Genomic DNA, 14,556 nt, shown 5'->3' with positions numbered 1-14,556 from the left:
GAAGGTGTGTGAACTGCCAACTCTCCGTTTGGTGCTAAAATGTGTGTATCTTTCTGTGTGGTGTGTTCCAGGATCTGACTGGTCTGGAGCAGATGTTGATCAACTGTTCCAAGACGCTGCCCACCAACCTCACTCATCTGCACTCAGTCAGGCCCACCCAGGAGGCCTACTACGACCCCAGCATGGTGAGTCATACTGGGAAGAGACGGAGATGATGTCATGCTAGCATTCAGCATTTTTAGATTATATATTAGATTAGATTTAGACTATTGGATTATTAGACTTTGTGTTGCATATTCTTACCATTTTAGCATTTTTAGATTATATATTAGACTAGATTTAGACTATTGGATTATTAGACTATATATTGCATATATTTAGCATTTTAGCATTTTGTTTTTAATTTTTTTGATTATATGTTAGATTAGATTAAAAAAAACATTCCTCTCTTTCTGCTGTACAGTCCTTGTCCTGAGTGTACATATCTGTTCAATTGACTATGTCCGAAACAATATCTATATATTTCTTTTGTGGTGTATTCGCTGTAGTCTATATTCAACAGACCTATATTTTGACTACTTATACGTAGTTATATGCAATATGTATATTGTTTACATTCAACAGACCTATATTTCGACTACTTATATGTGGATATGTGCAATATGTCTGGGATATATGTGTACAGTTTGACCTACTGCTCATTTCATATTGCAATGAAAAACTTCAATAAACAAAGTTTTGAAGAAAAAAAAGATTAGATTTAGATGATATATTGTAACTATATTTATTGTGGGGGGAAATAACTGAGAGGGCATACATACCCTCATCTCACACCTCTTTGACCATTATGCGCATGTCCAGAGTTAATTATATTGTATAATGTTTACACTGCCTTTTTATTCTATTTCTATTTTTTATTTCTCCATTGTACTATAATTCTGTGACCTGTACCTGTATGTCTTCTACTACCTGTACCTCCCCTCCCCCATGCTGCTATGATACCGAATTTCCCCAAGGGGATCAATACAGGAATACTTATCTTATCTAGCGGAAATGCTAGGAGTGGGGTATGAAGCATTCTAAATTGTTCTGCTAAGCGAGGGGCTGGGGGCGAGGGGACTCCCAGTTTGTGATGAATGTAGACAATCCCTTCACCCTCACCTGATGTACTGTATGTTGACCTCAGGTAAACAAACTGACCAAAGGAATCACTTTGTCAGTCAGGTGAGGTTAATGTTCAACGAATGACGAGAAGGACTTATCTTGCGTACCAAATTCATTACTGGAAGGTTTATATTACAAGACCAGACTAGTTGGTAGAAATAGAGTGTGGTACCAAGGGGTGTAAAGTACTTGAGTAATTGTACTTTGTTACAATACTTTAGTACTGTTTTTGGGGATTTGTACTTTACTCAAGTATTATTAAGTTTGTATACTTGTACTTTTACTCTTACGTTTCAGAGAGAAAAAACATACTTTTTACTCCTTGCATTTAAAATGCAGACCTACAAAGTACAAATATCGCAGGTCCAACTATTTTAATTAGTATATTTGTTTCTCTGGCCGAACTAACGTTAACGTTATTAATTAACTTTATTTAAAAACGGCCAATCAAATCCCCATCAATGGAAAATGAACCTGCTGCTGATTGGTCCGTGTGCAAGACTAGAAAGCGGGGATCTTTGATTAAACAACCTGTTATGAGAAGAATAGACAGTGACAAGCTACAGAAGATGGCCACAAACTATAGTATGAGTAATGAAGAGGCCGAAATGGAACATTTCATTGCCCCGGAATAAAAAAAAGTTTTTATTTAAAATGTTTAGTACTTTTTTTGTAGTTTTAAGTACATTTAAAAGTAGAAACTTTTTTTTACCTTTACTCAAGTGTGTTTTTAGCCAGATACTCTGACTTTTACTGGAGTACGATTTTGAGACAGTGCCCATACTTTCACTTAAGTATAATTTCTGGGGCGCGGCCGGGTAGTGCAGCAGTCTGTCTACCACCACAGAGCCAGTGGGATCGAATCCGGCTGTGGTGCCTCCGGCTTGGCCGACCGTCCATACTAACACAATTGGCAGTGTTAGTGGGTGGGTCCTGGTTGTTGTAAACAGCGACTCCTACAGTTCGGTCGGGGCGCCTGCACAGCAAGGGAAGGATCTGGGGGAGGTAGTGTGACCTTCCACACGTTACACTCTCCCAGTGAGAGTCCGCGCTGCCAGGTGAAAAGAAGCGGTGGGCTGGCTGCACATGTGTCGGAGGAAGCATGTGATAGTCTCCGCCCTCCCAGACCGACGGTAGGGGGTAGAGTGCACAACGACCAGGAAGGGGATTGGGAATTGGCATAACGACTAACATTGGGATGGGAGAAAAACGGAAAAAGAAGGGGTAAAAAGATAATTAAAAAAATATATATATATAATTTCTGGGTACTTTTTATACCCCTGGTGGTACCTCTCATGCATTATTTAGCGGTATATTTCAATATGAAACCGCTCTGCAATTCGAAACTGGCCCCCGTAAATGTCCAAACCCACCCACCCACCCTCTCCTAATGTACAGTTTCCTCCCCCTCGTATTTATATATTTTCTGTTAGGATCTCTGTTTAACAGTACTGTATATTTTTGCATATCTTGTATGTCACAAATGTAACAGCATTTATGACATATGTCATTGTCATGTACCGGTATGTCATAAATGTCATGATATATATCTGTATGGCCCCGATAAATGTTTTTTATTCGACTAAGAGATTGGCCAGTCGACTACGGCACCTTTCGACCGATTAGTCGACTAATCGACTAATAGGGGTCAGCCCTACAGTACTGTATACATGTATGTCATGTATGTCATTAATGTCATGATATATATCTATGTTGCGTATGTCATAAATGTCATTATGAATTGAAAATGGGGGACCCTGATGTAAACTAGACGAAAGTCTTTCTCTGGTCTGCATCCCCTTAACAATTGTGTGCATTGAGCCGTACTGTATTGTACCCATTCTGCAATCTGTTAATAAAGTTTTCAATCAATCTGAAGTATGTTGACCTGAGTTGTGTGTCTGAATTCACAGCCTCCAGTCACCAAAGGCCTGGTCGTACACTGTAAGCCCATCACAGAGTGCATCCACAAAGCCTTCCGGGACCAGAACAAGTACAAGTGGGTCTTTAACGTCCAACCTCCTTTTTAAATAACTATTCAAATCTAATGCTGTGTTCCAGACAGAAAGTCAGAAAGTTTGAAACCCGGGCATTTTTTTTGCAGTTATCGGATGTCGATGAACTGTAAACAACATTGCTTTAAACATGTTTGTAATCATTCAAATACAAATTTAAGCCTGATTATCAACAGGAAAATGCTTGTGTTGTATAAATTGTAATACAATTAACTGTTTCTCTGCATATATTGATAGTGCTCAGTAACCAGCCCCACAAGCATCTTGTCTCTTGCAGCGTTCGTTTTTATCTGTAGTGACACCCCCCCCCCTGAACCCGATCCTTCCAAAGCATATACTGTAGGTCGTAATTACGGCCCGACAAACTGGGAATTTCCAATTTTGAACTTTGAAATGGAACGCAGCATCGGTCTTAAGAAAGTCTTAAGAACTAACATGTTTCTTGTGGAGCAGGTTTGAGACCATGGGGGAGGAGGAGATCGCTTTCAAGATGGTGCGCACCAATGTTTCCCATGTGGTGGGCCAGCTCGATGACATCAGGAAAAACCCCAGGTGAGGAGGAGGAGAGGCTTCTCTTTAACCAGGGGGCCTGGAAGCTCAATTCCACATTATTATTATTTGACATAACATAACATATGTTAATTGGTGGAAGACTTTATCTAAAGTGCTTTACAATGAGTGTATACATTATGGGTGTAAATATTTGACCCCACAACGATTCAATGCATCAGGAAATCTCTTCGTTTGACCACATATCAGTTAATTCCCCAACTAATTTTTTATACACAAATGTGGCTGGGGTAACTGATTCACTCAGCATGAATGGACTATAGGTCAATAAAAAAATCAACCCAAAAAGAAATATATATACTGTATATATATAATCGATTCTAACATTTTCAAATCGATGCAGTTGAATCGTCACCTTAGGATCGATGCAATGTTACACCCCTAGTATACATTAATAGCACGAGTGCTTACATTTTTTGTTTTTAGCTCGGGTGGTGCCAGTAGGAAGCCAACCCTTAAAGGCCAACTTGCAGGTTAAACCCTACTCTGCAATTATTGGTATCTAATTTAATTTTTTTTTTCATTTGACGCCGGAAATGCCACTCAGAAAGGGTTAAAAAGGTCCACGCACGAATCACATGCACAAGCAAATCTAAAAGCTTATCAGACGCTAGCAGGGCCGTGTCGTCACATCAGGTGCAGGGCACCAGGGGGCTCTGAGAGTCACACACAGCTAGTGGCAGGCAGAGAGCCTTGCTACTACTAGCCGAGGAGCTAGTCTCTGTTTCACCTAACACTATTGCTCCGTGATCATAGCCATCCATCTCTAAAGCTAACCACTATTTGTAAAAGCCACAACCACGTTACCATATTTGTAATAATGCAAATCACCGTGTCGTTGTACACACTGTGCACACAGCGCCAGAAGCCAACGCAGCCCAGCCCGGCAGCCACCGTGCCAACAGCATGCTCCGACGTCTAGCCTGCCAGCCGGCACGAATGCCCGATTCAAAACGGCTCTCTCCTCTCTGCACACCCCCGTCCCCACAAGTATTCTGCCAGGGAACGCATGGACACGACAATAGCAGTAGTTATAAGGTGCTTGATCTTGTAACGTTAGTTAGCTCATAGCTATCGTGGTAGCCAGACTGGACGTCGCAGCATGTTGTTAGCACAACAGCTACCAAGCTAAGCCACGTTAGCTTCTAACGCTGTATACACAATATGTACAACGACACAATGATCAAACACCTTATAACTACTACTCCACAAACAGTGGCCAGCCCCAGAGATGGATGGCCATGATCACGGAGCAACAGCGTTGTTAGGTGAAACGGATACATTCCCACCCATCACCCCTCGGCCAGTAGCAGCAAGGCTCTCCGCCCGCCACTAGCTGTGTGCGACTCTCAGAGCCCCCTGGTGCCCTGCACCTGACGTGAAGACATCATTTCGATTACACGTGCACGTTATGAACCATTGATTAAAATATCCACGTGCGTGGTGATTGTGTTGGGCAGACAAAATGTTTGATAAAAACGCTAAAACTGGGTCAATTTCAATACTTTTTTTTCCCTTCATGAAAGTCACCGTTGGCCTAGTCCACATTGTTTATTGAACAAAAATACAACCTGCAAGTTGGCCTTTAAAGGAACACTCCAACATTTTGGTAAATTAGCTTTTTTGCCATCTACCCTGGAGTTAGACAAGAAGATACATACCTTTTTCTTCTCTGTGCATGCGGTAGGAGTAGGAAGACGCGCACCAGTTAGCCTAGCTTAGCGTCAGTCACTGGAAGTAGGTTCCTCCGTTCCTCCATTAGCCTATTTCCCAATGTCTTCCTACTCCTACTGCATGCACAGAGAAGAAACGGGTATGTATCTTCTTGTCTAACTCCAGGGTAGATGGCAGATAAGCTAATTTCCCAAAATCTTGGAGTGTTCCTTAACCCTTTCACTGCCGCACTACTAAACGGTTAACCCTTTCACTGCGACAATACACAGCCGGTTAACCCTTTCACTGCCACACTACAGAAGGTTAACCCTTTACTATCACACTACCGACGGTCAAAACGTTGTGTTGACGGTTACTGTCGGTAGTGTGATAGTAAAGGGTTAACCTTCTGTAGTGTGGCAGTGAAAGGGTTAACCCAGTGCTCTACCTATTGAGCTGCAGGACCGCAGAGTTGAACCCACAACGGTATATTCCTCTTCTACAGGAAGTTCATCTGCTTGAACGACAACATCGACCACAGCCACAAGGACGCTGCCACGGTGAAGGCCGTGCTCAGAGACTTCTACGAGTCCATGTTCCCTCTGCCCTCTCAGTTCGAGCTGCCCCGGGAGTACCGCAACAGGTTCCTGCACATGGAGGAGCTCCAGGAATGGTAGGATATGGTGGACAATAGGGAGGTGTAGTGGTTACGTCATTGCTGTTTCCGGCCGGTCTAACGTATTTGCCCATTTCTAAATCGTCTTGTTTAAAACAAATAAAGCATTAACATTTGCACGGTGTACCTTTCTGTGTGTATATTTGCAATTAATCGGGAAGAAAAATTATTTCAACTAAAAATGCTTAAACAATAATGTTAGTGATGGAAGGGAACTCATTTTGTGCAAAAATGGAAAGCTTGCCAATGTTCATGAGGCAGAATTGTTACAATAGCCGATAATCTATTTCCCAATGATAAATCCCTATACGGGTGGACCTCGTGGGCAACCAAAGTGACGTCAGACTACACCTCCCTATGGATGAGTATATTGACTATATTTCCCCCCATTCATTCCATCTGGTCTAAAAGTGTGAATGGCCCATTGAAGCACCTTGAATAAAATCCTGGGGTCTCCGTGACGAAAGCCAGAGCGGAAAGGAATCTGCATGGATGAGCAGTCTTTATCGCTCACCACGACAAGTACACAAAGTGCATATCATCTGTGTCTGTTCCAAAAAGCAGGCAGTCTACGCTCACTTCCACTGTATTTATATCTCAGTGTGGATGATGAAGTAAGGTGACTGTAGCTAGATATAGGATTATTAATGGTCTTCAAGACCAGCATGAAACCAACACAATACCGGAGCCACGTGAGCCGTGCAATTTGTCAAGTAAATTTTTTCCAAAAGGAATGTTTTTTTTTTTAAACAAATGTTTTTTTCCCCCCCTTTTTTAACATAAAACTAGACACACAATACATTAACAGTAGAAATCCACGATAAATCACAGGACAATGACCGACATAATACTAACAATAATGACAGTCCAGTACTTAAATAAAAATAAATCTAGATTAAAAGACACACACATAATAAATACAATACAATACATATGCTCTTGCTTGCTCTTCCTCACTCTTTCCTTCTCCTTCCCTTCCCCCCCCCCCCCCTCAGGACCCCCTCTTGGACTATCCATCCATTATTCCGTTTAACACCAGGGATTACAAGTTCATATGCTATCCTTTATCTTCTCCACCACATCTAACCAGATTGCTATGCTGGCTTCATTAACACCTAAAATTCGTGCGGTAGATATCTCTAGATAAATCACATTGAGATAGATAAGAAGTAAGAACCCATACCTTCCGACACATTTTATCCGGTTGAATCCAGCGTGATGCTATCAGCTTTTTGGCAGCCGTAAGACCGGACAAAATTAGTCTCTTTACATGTACAGAGGTTGATAACTGAGAAACATCATTCAACAACAGTTGAGTTCAACAACAGTTGTCAGTATTCCAATGTACCCAACCCCCCCCCCCCCCCACTTCCAATGTACAGCCCCACCCAACCCCACCCCACCTACCCAACCTCCTCCAATGTACAGTTTCTATGTCAAATGTACCGGTAGGTCAGTATTCCAATGTACAGTGTCCCCCCCCCCCCCTACCCAACCCCCCCACCCCCCCCCCCCCACCTCCAATGTACAGCCCCACCCCACCTACCCAACCTCCCCCAATGCACAGTTTCTATGTCAAATGTATATACACTCTTTTTCTGGATTTTTTTTAGTATCACAAACAGTACTGTATTTGAAAATCTGGTATGTCATAAATGTATAGATGTAGCAGTACTGTCTATCTGTATGTCGTGTGTGTCATATGATGAATTGAAAATGGAGGACCCTGATGGAAATAAGACTAAAGTCTTTCTCAGGTCTGCATCCTCTTAACAATTGTATGTATTGAGCTGTACTGTACTGTACCCATTCTGCAATCTGTTAATAAACTTTTCAATCAATCAATCAAACAACAAAACATTCAACAAAAGGAATATGTTCACATCCATGGGAGCAGCAAATGTTGTCAGGGTCAGAGGAGTGGGAATCCCATGGGGCCTTAGAGAGGAGTGGGAATCCCATGGGGCCTTAGAGAGGAGTGGGAATCCCATGGGGCCTTAGAGAGGAGTGGGAATCCCATGGGGCCTTAGAGAGGAATGGGAATCCCATGGGGCCTAGAGGGCTTTAATGTGAATCCTGAATCCTGATCCCCCCCTCCCCCCATAGCGACTTTAAAATTAGACCAGCCGCTTTAGATCACTGGCTGCTCACAAGATGCTCGCCAACTTCTCCTCTCTTTCTTGTCTTAAAGGGGAATGCCACAGATTTTTTTAATAATTCACATAATGTTCTTCAACTTCAACTTCAAATTACTTTATTTTCCTTTCGGAACTTCATTTGTGCAGTGGTTAAAAGACAAACATACATTCACAATACTTAGACACTCACCACTATAAAAAACACCAGCTTCGTTAAAACTACAGTAAAAAAGATCACTATAAAAAAACACCAACTACATTAAAACTATAGTACTTAAAGCATGATCTATTAAAATCCATATGGAGCCATTCTATATCTATATAAGTAATAAATAATAATAATAATAATAATAATACAGGTGATATGTGTCCATCAGATGGAAAGGGAGTCTATTTTGTGACACAGGACAGTTCACTGAGTATTTATGAACACACACCATTCTCTCCTGAAGCTAGACATCAGAGAGTGATCCCTGCAATCGGTGATGTTACTCCGTAGACGGTGAATGGAGCTCTGATTTAATTAGGCTATACTATATTTGTGTGAGCTCTTACACCCAAATTGGATTTTCATTCAGATGGTATGATGTTTATCATGATGGTATGAATCTATCGGGGTTCGCACAAGGTTCTTGAAGTGCTTGATTTTTTTTTACAAAAAAAGGTCAAAGCCTGGAATTTCTTAAACAGCCAATTTTTTTAATAAGGTGCTTAAAAAGTCCCTGAAATTCAAATCAACCATTCGCATTGAAAGTTTTGTTCATCCATGATAAAATTGTTCTGAATCAAGAAATTGAAATGTTTTATTTAAAGTGTAACGAATTGTCGGAAATTGGTTTTAAGCCATAAAAAAAAACGATTTTTTTCTTTTTCCATAAAAAACAGGATTTAAAAGTGAATTGTATCTTTTTAAATGCCCTTTTAAAATAAAAAATGTAATAGTGCTTGGAAAAGTACTTGAAAGTCATTGAATTTCATTTTGCAATGTCTGTGGGGAACCCCGTTATCGTGATGGTATGAATCTATAATCTCAGGTGTAAGAGCTCACACAGATATGTTCTGGCTCGTTCGTTGTCCAGGGAGAAGCTCCAGCTTCTACCTCCCGGTTATATCACCGGTTGGAGGGGTTCTCTCTCAGGAAGAACACATGTGAATTCTTAAAATGGGTGGCATTCCCCCTTTAAGACGTGAGACTTAGGAGACTTAGGAGAAGATTTGTGTTAGAACCCCGAGGGAATTCCTTAGTTAACGACTGCACTCCATGGCAACGCTTCAAAGAGAATGTACAAAAAGGCAAATAATATATACTGTATATAATATAATAAAATAAGGAGATAAAAGTGGTAGAAACCCAAGTTTATGGTTCAGGATACCTATTTACAAATACTGATATGTACAGCAGACCGATATCTACAGATAGATGATTGATTCATTGATTCTTTCATTTATGTGTCACCCTCACACCAAAAATACAGTTTCAGTGTTCCATTATTACATTTAATTTCATTACATGTTTACAGATTATTACAGTTTTGGAATATTTTATTTAGATTTTCCAATATTCAAAACGTACAAAATGACAATACTGAGACATTCAAGTCAAGTCAAGTCAAGAGTTTTAATTGTCACGGCATATACAAGTATACAATGAAATGCGGGTGGTCTTGCCCGCGACGATGTGCAATACAGTGGTACAACATATAATAGAATCCAATAAAAAAACAGTGGTACAACATATAATAGAATCCAATAAAAAAAAAACATTGTGCAATAAACAGGTAACAGGTAACATGGTGTGACATCTCGGTATCTGTACATAGTATTTACAGAGCATATAGGACATGCTAGGTAGCTTTAGTAGTGCAATACACTGTTCCTGTTGTTATACTAATTTAAAGTGGCCTTTCCTCTTGGCCATAAGTATGCGGCGTGAGTGTGTGCCCGCTCGTGTTAAAGTGGCTGCTAGTGTGTGAGTGTGCACAGCGTGCGTGTCGTGTGTGTGCTCGTGTGTGCTTGTGTGTGGATAGTTCAGTGTTCTGTGGCACTCAATGTTCATTGTTCAAGGCTCTGATAGGACAGTAACAACAACAATAACAGCAACTATATGTGGGTACATAATACACCTACGGTAAATCTGTTGTACGTACAATAAAGTGATAAAGGCCCTTAAACTTTGCAGTTTGATACAATGCCAAGTGGAGTGAAGGAACGTGCCCTCCTCCTGACCACACCTAAAACAGAGAGACGAGATACTAGAGTTGAACCCATGTACGGTAGCTTGGAGGGGGTAAAATAGACCTGATGTAGAAAATTGAATTGAATCAGTCTATATCTTGAATTTAGTGTGAGACACCCTCCTTACATAGGTCCTCCCAGAGATCCGGATCGATTACTGTATCTAAATCTCTCCCATCTATCAGGTTCAGTGATCGGTAGAGAGGGTAACAAGGTGTTATAGACTCGAGAGATGGTTCTCACCAACCTTTGACCATTATGAAAAATTATTTCAATGGGAGATTTTTCTGGTAGTTTCCATTGACCATTGAGTGTTAACCCTCACAAAATGTCTCAGTTGCAAGTATTTAAAAAAAAATCTCTTCCAGGAAGTTGATATTCCTCTTTTAATTGCTGGAAGGACATAAAAAGCTCATCTTTATAACAATGTTCCAGTCGAGTTGACCAGGACTCAAAGTCTCTATTCTGGTATAAGATAGGTATAAGCCTATTTCCCCATATGGGAGTTTTAGGGAATAGAGGGCTATTGATTTCACGTACCCATTTGTACAAGGTATCAGACGGGGTGGTCTCGTTAATGTATAGACATTCAATGTTCAACCATGAGGCTGAGAGGTCCCCCTCAAACTACAGCTCAGGTTTAAACAAAGTATTCTGCCTTCTCTCCCAAGCTTGGCAAATAAAATCTGCTACAAAAATATTTCCCTTCCTGAAGCACAACTCAAGAAAATCAACATAAAAAGTTCATCCCTTACGTACTTCTGCCAGGCCCCCCTTTGGTGGACCAACATTTTTGCCCCCCTCGCCCCAATAAAAATAGTCATGAAATGGGCCAAGTTTAAATTGATTGAAATAACATCAATATCATGAGCTTTCAAATTGTGCAACCACTTAACAATAACATTCTACATCAGTAACAATAACCAAAAACTCAGGGATAAAATTATGAAATCTGCAATCCCTTTGCTAGAACAATAACATGCATAACAATACAGTTCAATTATAAAAAAAAAATTAAATAGAGAGACATCTCACCAAGAGTGAGATAAGCTTTGTTGTATTTTCTTGACTTGGTTTCTGGTTTATTGACGTTACCGTCACACTTGTTTGTTTCTGAAGCATCGTCTATCTTCCTTTTTGTCCCTGTCAAATATTTCTCCATTCTGTTCAGCTACTGACACTTATCCTCTCCTATCGGCTGCCCTGTTACCAACAAGGGCTGCCCTACATTTTCAAACGCCTAGAGAAAGACTTACACGTTCTGTACGACAAGTCATCAGGAAGGGTACAACTCTATCAGCTGAGTAACAATGTTCATCAAAGTGTTGCGTGTTACATTGTAGGTTAGTTTATTAGGACAAGTGCATGACCGTAAGGTTAGTTAGGGTTGGATCTTTTTTTATTTTTATTTTTTTCCATTATTTCAGATAATGGTTGAAGAAGTGCGTCTTTAGTCGACCGCGAAAGATTGGACGGGTTTCGGCTGTCCTAACGGGGGTGGGTAGTTCATTCCACCATTGTGGGGCAAGGACTGAGAATAGGCGACTTCTCTTTGATGACCCTCCCGGAGCTTGGATAGGAGTAGGTCTGAGGAAGCGGATACGTGCAGCAATGGGGAGCCAGTGCAGGTCCCTAAGAAGTGGGGTGACATGGGCCGACTTCGGTAGGTTTGAGATCAGGCGGGCCGCTGCGTTCTGAATGAGTTGAAGAGGCTTGGTGGCAGTGGCCGGGAGGCCAGCGAGCAGTGCGTTGCAGTAGTCGAGGCGGGAGATGACTGTTGATTGGACGACGAGTTGGGTGGCTTCTTTTGTCAGGAAGGGGCGGATCCTTCTGACGTTGCTCAGGAGGAATCTGCAGGTTCTGGTTGTCGCTGCGATGTGAGCAGAGAAGTTCAACTGGTCGTTGAGGACAACACCAAGGTTCTTGGCGGTCGGGGACGCGGTCACAGCTGCATTCTCGACTGTGATGGAAAGGTCGGTCAGGGGGGAGGATTTGGCCGGCAGGTGGAGCAATTCTGTTTTGCTTAGGTTCAGTTTGAGGTGGTTGGTCCGTCATCCAGGCGGAGATGTCGGACAGACAGGCCGAGATCCGCTCAGAGACGTGGATATCTGAGGGAGGGAAGGAGAGGAAGAGTTGAGTATCATCGGCATAACAATGATACGAGAAGCCATGAGACGTGATAATGTTACCCAGTGATTTAGTGTAGAGGGAGAAGAAAAGGGGTCCTAGGACCGAGCCCTGGGGGACACCCGTCCGCAGGGGGCGGTTGGCCGACAGGGTCCCTCTCCATGACACTTGGTAGGAGCGGTCATTGAGGTATGATGTCAGCCATGTCAGCGCAGAGCCAGCCACTCCCATTCCTGCGAGTGCCGCGAGGAGGATCTGATGGTTGACTGTGTCAAAGGCTGCAGATAGATCTAGGAGAATCAGGACAGAGGAGAGGCCTTTCACTTTTGCTAAGTGAAGTGCCTCTGTGACCGCAATGAGGGCCGTTTCTGTGGAGTGGCCAGTCCGGAAGCCAGACTGATTAGGGTCTAGGTCTCTAGGAGGTCATTCTGTAAGAGATAAGCAGTAAGTTGGTTGGATACAGCAAGTGTTTTAGAAAGGAAGGAGAGAAGAGACAGGACGATAGTTGCCTATGACGGTGGGGTTCAGGGTTGGTAGCCTTCGGGAGAGGTGTTAGTTGGACAATGGCTAGGCTACCCGGTCATGTCCGCTTCCATTCATTGTGCTAAGCTAGGCTAACATGCAGCCAGATAGCTTTCTACTGAACGCACAGAGAGGAAACTGGTATCTATCTTCTTGTCTCTCTGGGGAAGACGATAAGCAAATTTCCCAAAATGTTGGCGTGTTCCTTTAACTAATCATTGTGAGTTATGCATGTCATTTCCATAGTATTTATCATCGCATGCGTGCGTCTTTGGAGACCTATTACAGAACGCGTTGTCGTCTATTCTATCCGCGCTGTCTCTCCATCTATCCGACTCGGGAACGCAATCGACGCACACACATATACCGTCTTTCTAGTTTCATATGGGGGGGGGGTATAATGTAGCGAAGTCATGTGAAAGGGGCTGCACCGTGGGCCGAGCCGAATTAACCCCTTCATTGAGAGCCGGGGAACGTGACGGCGTGGTTTGTTTATTGTTATGCGCCACGAGAAACACACAGACGTCTAGGGCTGACCTCGACTAATCGATCGAAAGGAGCCGTAGTCGACTGCCAACCTCTTAGTCGAATGCAAACAATTCAAATACATTTAAAAAGTATTCATTCATTCATTCTTTCCAAAAGCAAAGAGGCCTAGAAGTGTGGCTAACGCTAATGGCGCACATACCAGCGAGGCCTAAGAAAACGGGCACAGAGGCACTGAAAGAGGATTTTTTTATTTTTTTTTACTTAAATTTGTATTAACATTTATAGACATACAACAGACAACAGACGATACTTACAATGACATCAATAACATAACAATATACAAACATGGGCCCCTTGAATCTCTATAATACGGCTGCGTTCAGCCGCCCAGACCCCTATAAGAGGGACCCCCCCTCCCGCCATCCACCTCTAGAAATAGGGCTCCCCCACATCCCAGGTCCGTCCCACGCGGAGCCGAGCACTCAGCGACACGGGTCCCTTGAATTTAATTGGGCCAGGCTCAGTAGAGGAGCGAGGGGAGGTACTCCAATCAAAGTCGACTATACAAATCCTTAGTCGGGGACAGGCCTACCGACGTCACAACAGTAGCCCCCGTCGGGCCTCGGCGAGCGCCCCACACTTTGAGAACCACTGTCATACGCCCTCATAGACGGGACAGTAAAACAAAACATCGACCTCATTCATAGTTTAATTGTCTACTAGGGCTGTCAAAATTGGCCAAAAATGACATTTGAATATTCCTTCTAAAAAAAAGGATGATATTCGAATATCTATTGTTGCACATATTTAAATTATTATCTTTTTAGTTTTTTTAGTTGTTTGTTATTTCCGTTTTCATTATTGTTGTTGTTCTTGTTACTATGTCCTGTGAAGTCCTGTTTATTGTTGTTATTACTGTATTGTGTAATCAAAAAAATTAATGGATCACAAAAATAAATTTAAAACC

At 42.2% G+C, this 14,556-nt stretch overlaps 1 protein-coding gene across 1 annotated transcript in view; it reads left to right on the top strand.

Annotated features, from left to right (window-relative positions):
- The window catches only part of gnptab (N-acetylglucosamine-1-phosphate transferase subunits alpha and beta), an 89,527-nt gene that overhangs the window by 66,468 nt on the left and 8,503 nt on the right, over positions 1-14,556 (top strand). The window contains exons 16-19 of the mRNA XM_084330197.1: positions 72-185; positions 3,078-3,163; positions 3,633-3,731; positions 5,908-6,075. Of these exons, the coding sequence (XP_084186323.1) occupies positions 72-185; positions 3,078-3,163; positions 3,633-3,731; positions 5,908-6,075 (467 nt within the window). The remainder of the gene's footprint in view (positions 1-71; positions 186-3,077; positions 3,164-3,632; positions 3,732-5,907; positions 6,076-14,556) is intronic.

This window comes from Notolepis coatsorum, assembly GCF_963971535.1.
Source record: "Notolepis coatsorum genome assembly, chromosome: 15".
NCBI classification, from domain to species: Eukaryota; Metazoa; Chordata; class Actinopteri; order Aulopiformes; family Paralepididae; genus Notolepis; species Notolepis coatsorum.
The sequence above is the reverse complement of the archived record's forward strand: the minus strand, read 5'-3'. Positions and strand labels throughout refer to the sequence as shown.